General features: G+C 39.2%; 1 protein-coding gene across 1 annotated transcript; it reads left to right on the plus strand.

Annotated features, from left to right (window-relative positions):
• The first annotated feature begins 1,977 nt into the window (after window positions 1-1,977).
• Window positions 1,978-13,199, plus strand: AMBN (ameloblastin). The gene is made up of 10 exons (XM_032334509.1): window positions 1,978-2,055; window positions 4,590-4,640; window positions 5,936-5,983; window positions 6,486-6,596; window positions 8,001-8,240; window positions 9,119-9,157; window positions 9,421-9,480; window positions 9,574-9,618; window positions 10,014-10,058; window positions 12,146-13,199. Exons 1-10 carry the CDS (start codon window positions 2,002-2,004, stop codon window positions 12,680-12,682), a joined length of 1,230 nt encoding a protein of 409 aa, XP_032190400.1. The 5' UTR covers window positions 1,978-2,001; the 3' UTR covers window positions 12,683-13,199.
• The last annotated feature ends 921 nt before the right edge of the window (window positions 13,200-14,120 follow it).

The following is a 14,120-nucleotide window of genomic DNA, read 5'->3' on the forward strand; positions in this document are numbered from 1 at the left end:
AAGCCTCTGCCTTCGACTTGGGTCATGATCTCAGGGTTCTAGGATCGAGCCTCACATCGGGCTCTCTGCTCATCGGGGAGCCTGCTTCCTCCTCTCTCTCTGCCTGCCTCTCTGCCTCCTTGTGATATCTCTCTCTCTCTCTGTCAAATAAATAAATAAAATCTCAAAAAGAAAAAAAAAAAAGCCTGGCTAATTCTATTCTATTCTCTTCAGATATAAAACTGTCTAGGAAAATCTGAAGAAAAAATCACAATGTATTCATTATCCGTCTAATATTTGCATGTTCTCCTTCAAGCTCAGAACGTTATTTTACGTTTCCTTCTAGACTATGTGTGTGTTAGGGTAAGGGAGGGAGGACACTTCTACGACAACAAATATGAGGGTGAACATCTTGAAAACAGGCACAGGGTCACTAGCTTTATCTGCAGATAAAAACCTGCACAAACAGATAATGGTTAATTTGACACCTATTTTTTGTATATATTCCCTTCAGCTCACCAAAATGATTGTCTTCAGAACTTATGTCCATTATTCCTTTACTGTCTTGCGTGCAGTTGAGTTCCCTTAATATATACAAGGGTTGGTTTACAGTTAAAAATAATGAGCTTCCACGGGGCCAATGTCCTTGCATGCAATAAAAGGGTGTGGGCTAATTACAGGAGCAGAGTTTGGTTTTTTCCCGGTCTCTCTCCACTTTGATTGGTGGATTGGCACTTTAAATAAAGGTTTCTGGTCTTCCCTGAATGAGAGATACAGAGCGAGTCCTAGGCACAGTCTAGAAAAAAATTTAATCTTCTTAGAACTGTCTTGGTTGGCATCACCAGGCCCTGAGAACACAGTGCATGTCAGCATTAAAGGTAAAATGGGATTTTTATTATTTCCATGTGATTCCTATACATTCTTTTTTTCTATCTCTAGGTAGCTTTTATAAAGTGGATTTTTATATGTCACCAGAAGTTGAATAATAGTTTATTGTAAACCATTAGTATGTTCCAGAAAAGACATGTCTTTTATACCCTATCAGCTAAGGAAAGCAAATCTATAGACTTTTTTTTTTTTAATTGTTTGTTATTATTAGTGAGAAGGCCTAATTTAGAAAGGTATTAAAAGAATGAGCAAATATCTTGGCTAGTCAGATTTGTTTGTGTAAGAGTAAAGAGCCTTTCAACTTACAGAATAAACTTAAAGAGATAATTCATTTTAGAAAGAGGAAAATTCAGGGCAGTTGGCTAAGCATCTGCCTTCAGCTCAGATCATGATCCCAGGGTCCTGGGACCCCCGCATTGAGGGGGACCCCGCTTCTCCCTCTGTTCCTACTTGCTTATACTCTCTCTCCTGCTCTCTCTCACACTCTCTTTCATAGATAAAAAAAAAAATCTTCTGAAAAATAAAAAGAAAGAGAAAAGCTCAGTTTTGAGACATATTTCCCACTGATGTCAAAGGCGATTTAAAAAATCAGTGTATTCTTATTTTCAAAAAGATAGATTTTGGCATGGTTATCTGGTAACTGAAGCCTAGAGTCAGATGCTCTAACATACCTGCAAATAAAAGTTTGCTTTAAAATAATTGGTTGTATTATATTTTGAATGCATTTCAAAATTTACTCTGGAAACAAAGTACATGGATGATATTTAATAGACCAAAATTTCACATAGTGGAAAGGGTTTTCAAAATCATAATTCATTTTACAAAATGGAAATACAACATTTAAAGAGCACAGCACAGAAGTTGTTCCTCAGGTTCATTTAGAGTGCAGCTCCATTAAAAAAAAAATTACTAAGATTTTTTTTAATTGATTGCCAATTCATTCCAAAAACTAGCAAATACAAACAAGCTGTTTAGAAACATTTAGTTGTATTTTTTGTTTTGTTTTTTGAAACTGTTGTGGCAGCAGAACAGAGATGCGGTTCATTTGAAATATTGTCTTTTAACCACTCTGAAATAAAAATGCATCTGATTTAATTCTCCGACTTAACTCCATTTCAGATCCCACTTTTCAAAATGAAGGACCTGATACTGATCTTATGCGTCCTGGAAATGAGTTCGGCTGTGCCGGTAAGTCCGAGTTTTTTAGACTGTGCCCTAAGAGGGACATTGTTGGATCCTAGGCAGTGCTGAAGGACATGGCCTGAAGTCCATGCATGAGCTCATCTGAATTAATCCAGTGGCAGACTTCCTACTGAGTCAAAGTCATAGTTGCCCAGACATCAGTCTTACCATCCAAAAGGACTAATTCAAATATATAACTTTTCTATTCAAAAAGATATTATACTATTCCAAAGGCAATTTTGAAGTCTTACTCCATTCATTCAAAGATAAAGGACTTCCGTAGCCTCCACAGGGCCAGGGCACCCTTTCATTGTCAACTACTTGCTACCTTTATGTAATTGAAATGGAGAAGAAATTCCTCCACAAAAGCGAAGTATGTTTTCTTCATTCTTAAAAGAATATTAGCCAAGTTATGATGATCCCAAACAGAGCTAAAGAGATCCATTTGAATCTAGTAATTAATCAATAGATTTGTCTTATGGGGGAGATACTGTGTGACTGAGAGCTTAAGTTTCTTAAGTCAAAACATGCCACGGCAATGGGGCTAATTGTGTGTTACAGTCCTACACCGGGTTCACTCTATCACTTATTTGATCTGATCTCCTACGAATGCAGTCCTCTAAGTCCTGAACTACTCTGCCGGTAGTATGTGTTTCTGTGTTCATGAAGACTTTCTTCAGTTTCTATGTGCATGTGGCTGATAGTGATTGAGCACTTGCCGTGTACCCAGCAATGTGCTGGGCACTGGAGGGATGGAGGTAAATATGACGTGGTCTCCCCTCTTGAGGAACTAACTCATAGTTGGACTCCAGTGAACTTTAAAATATTCCAGTTCCCTGAGAAAAGAGCTTAGCTCCTTGGGTTTCTTAAAGTTAAATGTCTGGGAGGAAAGGGATAAAACTGGTTACAAGGATGAAAAATCTCAATTCTACAAATAAAAAGAGCTCTATTCTATTACCCAACGTGAACCTGAAGTGAAAGAAAAATTGAAGCCACCACCCTAGCTTGCTTTTCTGTGATACTGACATCGGGGTCAGCCTCAGCCATCAACTATCTGTCGAATACTTTGATTCCTTTGACACCTCTGGAACCTATGCTGGTCCACACCCGTGTCAATCAGGTGTACTCCCAAGGGACACAATTGCTTGGGATTGCCAACTGACTGCCTGTCAAGTTAGGTGTTTTCCTTTGACTTCCTTGTTGGAAATGTATCCTCTGACCATTTACATTCATGTAAATATTGTTTGAATCCTGACTTGGAGCAAATGGAAAGCAAAGTAGACTTTGTCCTATAGTTGGATCTGTCCAGGGTACCCTATTTGTGTACTGGCCAGTGAGAGGATGGAAGACTTTCCTCTCACAGTCCTCTCAAATGCTGAACAACCTGCTCACGTCCCTGCCACAAACACACACATCACTCTTCCTGTCTACACACCTGATCTTTTTCTCTGCCTGGAGTATTTGTTACATATTTATAATTCCTTTCCCATTATCCATTGCTAAAACTGAATTCTTTGGAGAAATTTGCACCAGAGGGTGAGGTTTTATCTGTATAAAAAAGCAAAAGGTGGAGTGTAGATAACATACTCAAGAATCTATCCCTGAATTTCTTACTCATAAAAAATAAATAATCCCAATATATTTAGTGGACACTCTGTCAGCATTTGGGGTATAAATGAAGGAAGGAAGGAGTTAAGAACTTGTGACTCTCAATAATAAGGATTTCCAAAGAACCAGAGACCGTCAAAATGTACTCTAATTCTTACTTCTCCGTTCTTCATGTTTTTCTACCAATATTTGTGTGTATTAATAAGGATTGCTTTAGAAAGAAAAATATCTCCCACTTTAAAAAGTGTGTCGGTATAACTGTATTTTTAACAACTTTTAACAACTTTTAAATGAGCTCATTAAGCACATTAAGTATAATGACACTTGATAACTAGAATTTTTAAATTTTATTTAAAATTTATTTTAAAAATTGTATCTTGGATATGAACCCAAAAATACAAACACAGATCAATAGATTTTTACATAAAATAAACTTTCATGAAAGATGACAGATGATTTGTTGAATCCCCTTGAATGGGTGGCAAGTTATGTTTTACATTTGGTTTTGCTGAATACCATGATCTCAGCCATATTCCATTAACCAGAAGCAGGTAAGTTTGCCAATTGTGCAAGAAACTTAAGCTTAAGTTTGTCCCTTTTGTTTTTCCATGGGATAAATTTTTAGAATACAAAGTACTCTTGGTATTCTATTTTGTAGTTTTATTTTATTTCTTGTTTTCAATGTAACCTCCAACTAAATCAAATTTTGCTGCATTAAGATACAGACAAAGGATAGATGGTTCATGTGGAAACAAAATTATTAAGTATGGTGTGAATTCCCCAAATGATTTAAATTCCTCTTTCTCCTACTTAAAGGCTCAAGTCAAAAGCCCTCAGCTGACCTCTATGCACTGGGCTAGCTTTGTATTCCCAGAGTGCATTTAAAAAAGGTTCTCAACAGAGATCTCAGAATTGTTCTTATTTCCATCTAGGTGTTTCCTCAGCAACCTGGGACACCAGGCATGGCTAGTTTGAGCCTGGAGGTATGTATTGTCAGAGTATTACATTTAATTGTATAGTCCTAGAAAGAGAAACACCATGGGCTGGTTCTGTTTTCCTAGCTGGAAGTCAGGACTTTTCTAGAGAAATTTCAGAAAAGTGTACGAAAATTATTAGAGCCTCATATTATCATTTTACCACAATTTTAAACTCTCAGGTATCTTAGGAATGTCATCTGTGTGTGAATCAGAACAATACTAATATTTAATACCTAATATATATTATATCTACTTAATAACTATATTAACATAATTACTACATTAATTAAAACATTGTCCTGAAGCCACACATGGTTTATATTTAATTCCATCACTCATGGTATTTTATATGAAAATGTTCCCATGAAGAAAATTTACCTTATAAAATGTAGTTGTTTATAAGAACTCCTGTAGGTCACACTAACCTTGTTTTACAGTTCTATAGTACCTGTTTCCTACTCTGTGTCTACCTTCCCGTAGTTCTCATAACTAATAATAGTGCTTAGAAAAATCTCAGCATGATAGAAATATTTGACCAAATCAATAGAAAATATTGACAGTTCTGAGTAGAAAAATATTTATGAGATCACAAATTTTTCGTAAGACCTTGCAGAATTTATTTGTAGCATGACAATCTGGGGGAATCAATACTTACATAGGCTAGAAGCTTATTTTGAAAGGAAGCTAATTTCATTGAGTTATTTTTTTTTCTCACTTTCTAGCTTAAAAATCAACTTAAAGCACTCTAAATCTCTTCCCATTAAATTGAGATTGACTTTTCGTTGAATTGTCAACATTCTTGGTCATCTATCCAGATGGTCACCATTTTCCCCAAGATTTTTTGTATTCATTATTTTGAGGCCTTTTTTATTTGGAAAGAAGGTAGGGTTTGTTTTGTTTTGTCTTTTTTTGTTGTTTCCTCTTTGGGGCCTGGATTTATAAAAGACAAAATAAATTAAGTGGGGGGGAGTCAATGAAACAGTATTCTTGCAGTTAAATTTCTATTTCAATTGAATGAGCTATTTTCCAATGTTTCAATGAGAGCCCCACTTAAATGATACTTTTTCTCTTATTTGATTAGTGATTTAAAAAGCAAGCTTACTAATTTAATGGCCATAACAACAACAATAGCAAAACCACATTTAACATTTCTACTTCTCAATAATTTTTTGTGTCTATTTTTATTTTATTCAAAACGACCCACCACAAACTTTGTGCTAATAATACCATATGTTGACAAAATAGTTGTATCATACAGAAAATATATGTGGCAAACACTAACCCACTTTTTTTCTTGCTAGACAATGAGACAGCTGGGAAGTTTGCAGGGACTAAACATGCTTTCTCAGGTAAACCGCGTTTCCAATATCTCTTATTGCAAGAATTAATGGAGGTGGTGGTAGTGATATTAACAACAGCATCATAACTCTTAAAATGTGTTAGTGAGTAGACATTATCCTAAATATTGGAAGAAAGAATGACTAACTGAAATAACCTAAAACAAAAGAAGATCCTGGGATAGGATGGCAGGTAAAACAATATGGAATTTTCTTGAGTAAGAAAAAAGCTCAAGTTTTGTGCCATTAGTTTTATTAAACAGTCCAAAATAAGGGGGCTTAAAAAAGCTAAATCTTAAGTAAGTTTATGGAAACGTAGCAGTCTGGCTCAGAATGGAAGGGAAGTCTGTTGGAAGAGAGTATTTACCCACCCATATGAAATCCACTGATGTCACACTTACTTTTGCTATCTCTACACTTTCCGTGGATTTTACAAAAAATGATAACCAAGTTGAAGCCAATACTGAAATAAAAGCATGTGTTTGTTTTTGTTTTTTCCCCTGCATGCCTTTAGTATTCAAGATTTGGTTTTGGAAAATCATTTAATTCTTTGTGGATGCATGGTCTCCTCCCGCCACATTCTTCCTTCCCATGGATGAGACCGAGGGAGCATGAAACTCAGCAGGTAGGTTACTCCCATCAATGTGCTTGACGCTTCAAGCTTAAAAATATTCCCCTCTTGGTCTTCTCTAAATTGTCATAAACTAGCTACAGACAGATAATACTAATGAACAGAAAGTGATCCAAATATTAATAAATCAAATCCTATCATTGTTTTTAGGACTTGGGAAAATTTTAAATAAAGTGGCCCAAACTTTCGACCTATTTATACATTTATTTCACATAGGAAGATACGGCCTCCAAAATATAGTAAGAGACTTACATTAACAACACGAACAGTAACAACAGATAAACCGTCTTCAAGGTGGAAGCAGACAATGGCTTGGACAACTCTCCTTTTAGTCAAGATTCCCCAAATAATTATTCAAAACCGTGTTTAAAATGATGCCAAAGCCCTGGGTAAAATACCACAGACCCTGGAGCAATCAAAAATACATCCTTCAGTTCACCGTTAGTTGTTAGGTGTCTGAGAAACGCATACGCCCAACTGAGGAGTGGAAGTGAGAGTGAAAATGTTTAAGAATGGCTCCAAGGTCCATGAAGCTTCACATCCGCCTGGGGGATAAGACAAGACACTGTAGGACAAGGTGCCAAATTGTGAGGAATAAGTAATAATAGCTGTGGGCATTTGGAGATACGCAGTAGCTGGAGAGGCAGAGCAGAGCCAGATTAAGGAGAGACTTCCAGGACACTCTGAGGATCTTGCAAAGGATTGAAAAATAACAGGGAGCCCTTCACCACAGTTAATTTCAACAAGGAACAAATAAACACGGTTGTTTTAACCAGAACCTTTGGTTCCAGAAGGCCTTCTGTGACAAGCAGCATTACTCACTAATCCACATTTCACGGGACCATAAATTATGTTAATAGTGACTGTTTCTCCTCTTGCTTGTTTCCAGAATGGACTCCATGATGCAGGAACTTGGCATTTTATTTAATAACTCATTCTCCTTTCATTAACAGAAAAATACATATTATTTATCCTATGCCAGGCATTTGTTATGAACCGTGTTAAGTCCAAGGCCAGAAAGACAAGAAACACACATTATTGTGTCTCAGTGGACTGGGGGCAGAGATAACTAACAAATCTCTGTGACCCAGTGAGAAAGTGGCAGGACAGACACGCCTGTAGGAACTCGGAGGAGGAAATGACTCCACCGGGAAGTCCAATAGCGCTCCACGTTCTTGAGCACAGGTAGTCCCAAAGGAAGCAAGGGAGACCCAACGGACCCCCCCAAACAAGCCTGCCTGCCCAGAAATCGCTGCTTCCTACATAAACAGAGCCAAGGCAATTCCCCGAGACTCTCCTGCAAGCAGAACTTTTCTCAAGCCCTTTGCTTTAGAACTTCTAAATACCACAGCCCAGAGAGCGCTCCCTTCCTGACACGCCTCTCAAATTTCTCTGCAGTATGAATATTCTTTGCCTGTGCATCCCCCACCTCTCCCATCGCAGCCATCCCTGCAGCCTCCGCAGCCAGGACAGAAACCCTTCCTCCAGTCCGCTCTGGTGACTGACGTCCAGGACACCGCCCAGAAGGGAGGACCTCAGCCTCCTCCGGCTTACCAGGGACAACCGCCCTTGCAGCAGGCAGAAGGGCCGATGCTCGAACAGCAGGTGGCGCCCACAGACAAGCCACCAAAGGCCGAGGTAATTCCCTTTCTCTGAAGTCAAATCAGGGTTCCCCACTAGCTCAGAGAAGGAAAACTGATTCACTAATCAGAACTTCCAGGCATAATGTACGACAATACAGATATGCTTTTAAGCAGTTGACATATCTGGGAGTAGAACATAAATTTCCGTTCCTGTCCTCTGTCATCAGAGACAAGGCATGGATCCTAAAAGATGCCGTGCCTAGAAGATCGTTCCTTAGCTGCAAAAAGATGAAAGCTTTCAGAGGAAATAGGACAGCCCAGAGAAGCCCGCTCTTCCTATCATCGGGATGTTTTTCTTTGTTGCAAGGACTGAAAGAAGTGATTGATCCCACAGCATAGCAAGTAGCATTTGGGATTATTATTTCTCTGTCTGGTAGCGAGAAGGTGATCATGTAATAAGGTAGAGACAAGAGCAGTGGGAAGAAAGGAAGGTACCATGTAACAAGTATGTGGCAGGTGTTTGACAGTTCCCATATCATCCTGATGACATTCTTAGAAAGATGGATATTATCATCCTTTTTAAAAAGAAGACAGACTTTGACAAGTTACAAAATGTTCCCGGTATTACCGAATAATTCAGTGGCAGCACCAGGATTCAAACCAACCTGGCATGCTCTGATTCCCAAACTCATTACTTTCTACCCTGCAAAACAAAGCAAATTCGTGGTAGACAAGCCCTGTCTCCCGGCCTGTGCACTTGAGACATGACAGTAAAATCCAATTGTTATCTCTTGGGTGTACTGTCCAAGACTAAATGAAAATGAAAATCAGGAAATTCATTTTAGATTGTTTTCTCATAGTCATAAATAAGGTAAGAGTGTATCCAGTTCTATTTTTATGGGTTAGTAATTTTCATGTTTATCTGTGATGCAGCTACCAGGAATGGATTTTGCTGATCTGCAGGGTCCATCGGTAAGTACAGATCTCAGTGAGACACTTTCTTGGGGGAAATATCTATACTTCAAGAAAGAAGAGTGCAAAACCTTCATTGCACCATTTATCCATGAATGTGAAGTATAATGCTTTCCTTTGTTTTCTTAAATATTAAATACTTATTTATTATGCTAATGCGCCAGAAAATGCTATTCCTGTAACTCTTAGAAATGGCCATAATGGGAGGCTTTCCTAAGTTATAGCAAAAATCAATTACTGATTTTGATTTCTACCACTTAAAGGTGTTCCAAATAGCCCGTTTGATATCTCGGGGACCAATGCCACAAAATAAACCATCGTCAGTAAGTTTTTTAAAAATATGTCTTTGCCTACAATTTACTTAAAATTTTATCTTGGAAAATGCATTTTATAATGATTATTGCATTTATATTTAGCTTTATCCGGGAATATTTTACATGTCCTATGGAGCAAATCAACTGGTAAGTCTATATCCTACAAAAAATAACATTGTAAATTAAATGTTATCTTAAGAGCTAAAATTATAAAATCTAGGCCTCACACAAAAGAGCCCATATTCTTTGAATGCCTAAATGGGCAACTGAAATGACAAGAAGACATACTTTCTATTTTAATAACTCTGGCCAGACACACACGCGCACACTGTAGTGGCATTAAAGAAAAGGTACATTTTCTATCTGAATTATCCAAATTGGCCACATTTATTCAATAATGACTCATCTCTCCACTTGACTCTGCTTCTGGGCATAGCATTAACATTAAGTCTTCAGGAAAAGCTAAGTGACTTTTAACTTTGTCTTGAGTAGCTAATAGGATAGTGGGAATCTGCTATTGATGCCTGTTTCTTTTTGAACAGAACGCTCCTGCCAGACTTGGCATCATGAGTTCAGAAGAAATGGCGGTGAGTAATGTCTTCAAATTCTTATTAAAATAGTGGTCTGGGGAGAGCAGTCACAGATGACTTCCTGCAAGAGGCATTAGCCATGAATGTCACTGAATATACTGCACAGGACTCCAGATGGTTTGACTCCAAAACCAAGAACTTGATTCTTATGCAACATGCAAAGATTTCCCCATGTTTCCCATATCATCATTTCTGAGCAATGACCATTCTAGAACATGGGATTTGCCCCATTTCTTGAATATGAGCAGGGGAGAAACCACTCTTGAAAAGCCATTATCACTGAATAGCATATGCTCAAACCAAAAAAAGAGATATATCATTTGTACAGAATTCCCGCTTCCTCTTGGACTATTAACCCTTCGAGACAATAATTCAACAGCATTGCAACAGCATTTTGAGGTCTTTTAGACCTCAAAATCAAGAGGTCAAAAAGAAGAAGAAAATGAACAAGTTTATATATTATCTCATGTTCACTACAAGTGTAGTTCCCCATCTGTCACCATACAACACTTCACAATGTTATACACATGAAACCAACGTGACATTGGGTGTCAACTATATTCAGATTGAAAAAGAAAAGAAAAGAAAAGAAAACCAACCAAGTTTAAAATGTGATTAGTATAAAACCCAAAGTGCATGAATGAGTTCATGTGAGCATATTCTTTTTCTACTATCCATGCATATGACCTCTTTGAAATTTGAGACCGAGAGACTTGCACAATTTTATATTTTCCCTCAGCGATTTCTACCAGTTACATCTGTTAAGCACAAATCAAGACAAGCATCATACTAAATTGAGTCATTATCCACTACAGTCCTATCAAATTAATAAATACAGATACACGCTATCAGTGACAGAACACTTGCATCCCAACATTCTGGAGGGCCTTCTGTGAACTAGATGCACAGAAAGACGCTACAGAGACAACAAAAATTAGATAAGGTTTCTGTTTTCAGGGAGCTTACTGTCTCACCAATAGAAAATGTAGATATAAGAGCGGATAGTGTCAAAATGATGGGATAAAGGGCAACAGGGCTATGAGAGAAGGAGGAGGAAGAGGAAGTTAGCCCAGCCTAGGGGCTCAAGGAGATGATATGAGAGGGGAGATACAGAGAGTAGAGATCCAGGGGAAGGTAGGAGAAAAGAATACTGGGTCCACATACCACCAACTCAACTGGCCAAAAATTCAAGCGAGTGTTAATTATCATCTTATAATTTTAATTAATTTATAGTTTGCCTCAGTTTATAGTCTGCTCAAAAGATTTTACTGCAGCTTATGAAAAAAAAACACAATAAATATAACCAAAAATTGAAGATAAAATTTTAAATGAGTCAAAATTGTAAGAGAGATGACAAAAATGCAAGTTCTCAGATTCTGCACAGTCACAGTAAATAGCCCAAGAGGTTGGGTTGGGCATTTTTGACAGCAAAGGCAGAAAAAGGAAATATGGTCAGTTCCACAATTCTAACTGTCCATAGGAAGAAAATATTTCCACCCCTACGGAGACATCAAGCTTCTTTTTCTTCACATGTTCTGAAAGAAAGAAAGAAAGGAAGAAAGAAAGAAAAAGAGAAAGAAAGAAAGGGGGAGAGAGAGAGAGAGAGAGAGGAAGGAAAGAAGGAAATCTTGTGTGAGGCTTCAATTATTTTAGAAATGATGTTGACCTAGTTCTCTAAAACATCCCTCAACACACTCAGCCGCGGATCCATTTTTCTTTGTTTTATGATGGTGTTGTCTATTTTGCCTGCTTATTGTATTCTTAACATTAAATTCAAACTATCTTTTGCCTATAGCCTTGCTTCGGCCCTGCTTCCCCGCATGCCTCCTTCTCCCGCTTTCATCCAGGCATGGCAAAGGGTGTCCCCCTGTCTTTCACAGAAGTGAGCAACCAGAAAAGTCCAAGGTCCTCTCCTTTCTACGTCAAAGCCATTTTAGTGAGAAGTGTGCTCACGCAAACTCTCAGTCAACTCCTTGTTTCCTAACAGCTATTTGTGGTTTCTTGGCAAAGCTGACCACGTGCAATTGCATAGTATACTTCATCATATGTGATCATGGTGTCTTCGGTCAATGGTTTTTCCCCAGGGAGGCCGAGGAAGCCCCATGGCCTATGGAGCCATCTTCCCAGGATTTGGAGGCATGAGGCCTCACCTTGGAGGGATGCCCCACAATCCAGCTATGGGTGGAGACTTTACTCTGGAATTTGACTCCCCGGTCGCCGGAACCAAAGGCCCTGAGAAGGGAGAAGGCGGTGCCCAAGGCTCCCCTTTGACGGAGCTCGACCCAGCCAATCCAGAAAGCCCAGCTCTCCTGCCAGAGGGAGCACCTGGAGCCCTGGGAGGGCTTCTTGCTCATCCAAAGGGCAACGACCCCAACATGGCAAGAGGCCCAGCTGGGCAGAGTGGGGGACCCCTCAGGGTCACCCCAGCAGACGCTGACCCACTGATGACCCCTGGATTAGCTGATATTTATGAGAACTACGGTGCTGATGTGACCACACCTCTGGAAGAAACGCCCACAGATACCACAGCCAGCCCGGACACTCAGCAAACGTTGATGCCAGAAAACAACGCACAGCAGCCTCAGGTTATGCACGATGTGTGGCGTTTCCAAGAGCCCTGAGAGCCTGGAGATTATCAGCTTCCTTCTGTATGCACAAGCTCCCCAGCTTTGTCCCTATAATATATCTTTCTGCTAACACACTACCCTTCCGCAGCAAAGGCATTGAAAATGCTAAGCATATATTAATAAATATAAGTGGCTAGAAATAGTGTAGGTCCCCTTCTTGCTTTCACTCTCTTACTGAAATAAAATGTATCGACCATCTCTATGATTCAGAAACACTATTAATGATATTAGAGCAAGTCTAAGGGTCTCTGCATTGGAAAATCACTGTTTCTCAGCTGTCTTTGGTATTACAGAATTTCTCTAACTAGCATGACACTGTTATATCCAGGAAATGTGACATTGCTTCAACATGTTTCTCTAGGCAAAGGCACATATTTGCAGAATTATGAGATATATTATTCAAACATTATTAAACAGGGATTGGTGAGCAATCCCTGACTGGTATTACTGGGTTTGGTATATTGGATTTAAAATTCTCATTTGTAGAGCATTTTATTTAATCTAGTAAAAACACTTAGCCTGTTTTAAATAAAGAATTTTTCTCATTGGAAAATATCAGGAATTATATGTTCATTATTTACATATATTCAAATGGTTAAGAAAGGCATATGCATTCCCTCTCCATGCTACTCTTTAGCCCATTTTATTTGATTTGTTCATTCTTTCATGGAAAGTTTACTGAGTAACTACCAATGTCCCGGGCCCTGGCTAGGCAACAGGGACACAGTCCCTTCCCTAGTGCTTAGAGTGGGAATGTTTGAACAGCAGACAATCGCAATTTGTTCTGCTATAGAAATGGCCACTCTGGACGAAATCACCTACTTAACATATATTATCTCACAACAACACTGCAAAGTAGATATTCCCAAACCCACAGCACGTGTGAAAAATGCTATGAAAGTGCCAAGCCCTGGGTGCCCCCGAAGCCACAGAAGCCTAAGAAGCCTTGGAGGGCCTGGGACGGGTCAGATGAGTTTTCTCAGAACAGTATTGAAAGCATTTGCAGAACAAGGCCTCCAGGAGGAAGAAACCCAAGAAGAGTCATGTGGGTGCCGTGTGAGAATTAGCTCATTCCTGTGAAGTGCTCTGGATAAAAAGGGAATGAGAAAATGATTGTTACTTGTCACTGAAGCTAGGTATGGGTCAGTCAGGACTATTGGCCTAAATGAAGAGGTTCTGAGACCAGATCTGGTCGCCTGTGGAAAGTAGCCTCCTGCCCCATTCTGTCCACCTCCTCCCCAGTTGCCTGGCCAGCTCTTAGACTCTACAGAACTCAGACCCCCCTCTATCCCCTATAGAGATTCTGGGGATACAGCCCAGGAAAGGCGCTCTGAGGCCTCCAGACCTTGGATACTTCAGGAGTTTTAGCAGGAGCACAAAGGCACCCCCTGTTGTCTCCCTCTTTTCAGGCAGAGCTCTGCTCACCCTCACT

The sequence above is a fragment of the Mustela erminea genome, chromosome 2 (assembly GCF_009829155.1).
Source record: "Mustela erminea isolate mMusErm1 chromosome 2, mMusErm1.Pri, whole genome shotgun sequence".
NCBI classification, from domain to species: domain Eukaryota; kingdom Metazoa; phylum Chordata; class Mammalia; order Carnivora; family Mustelidae; genus Mustela; species Mustela erminea.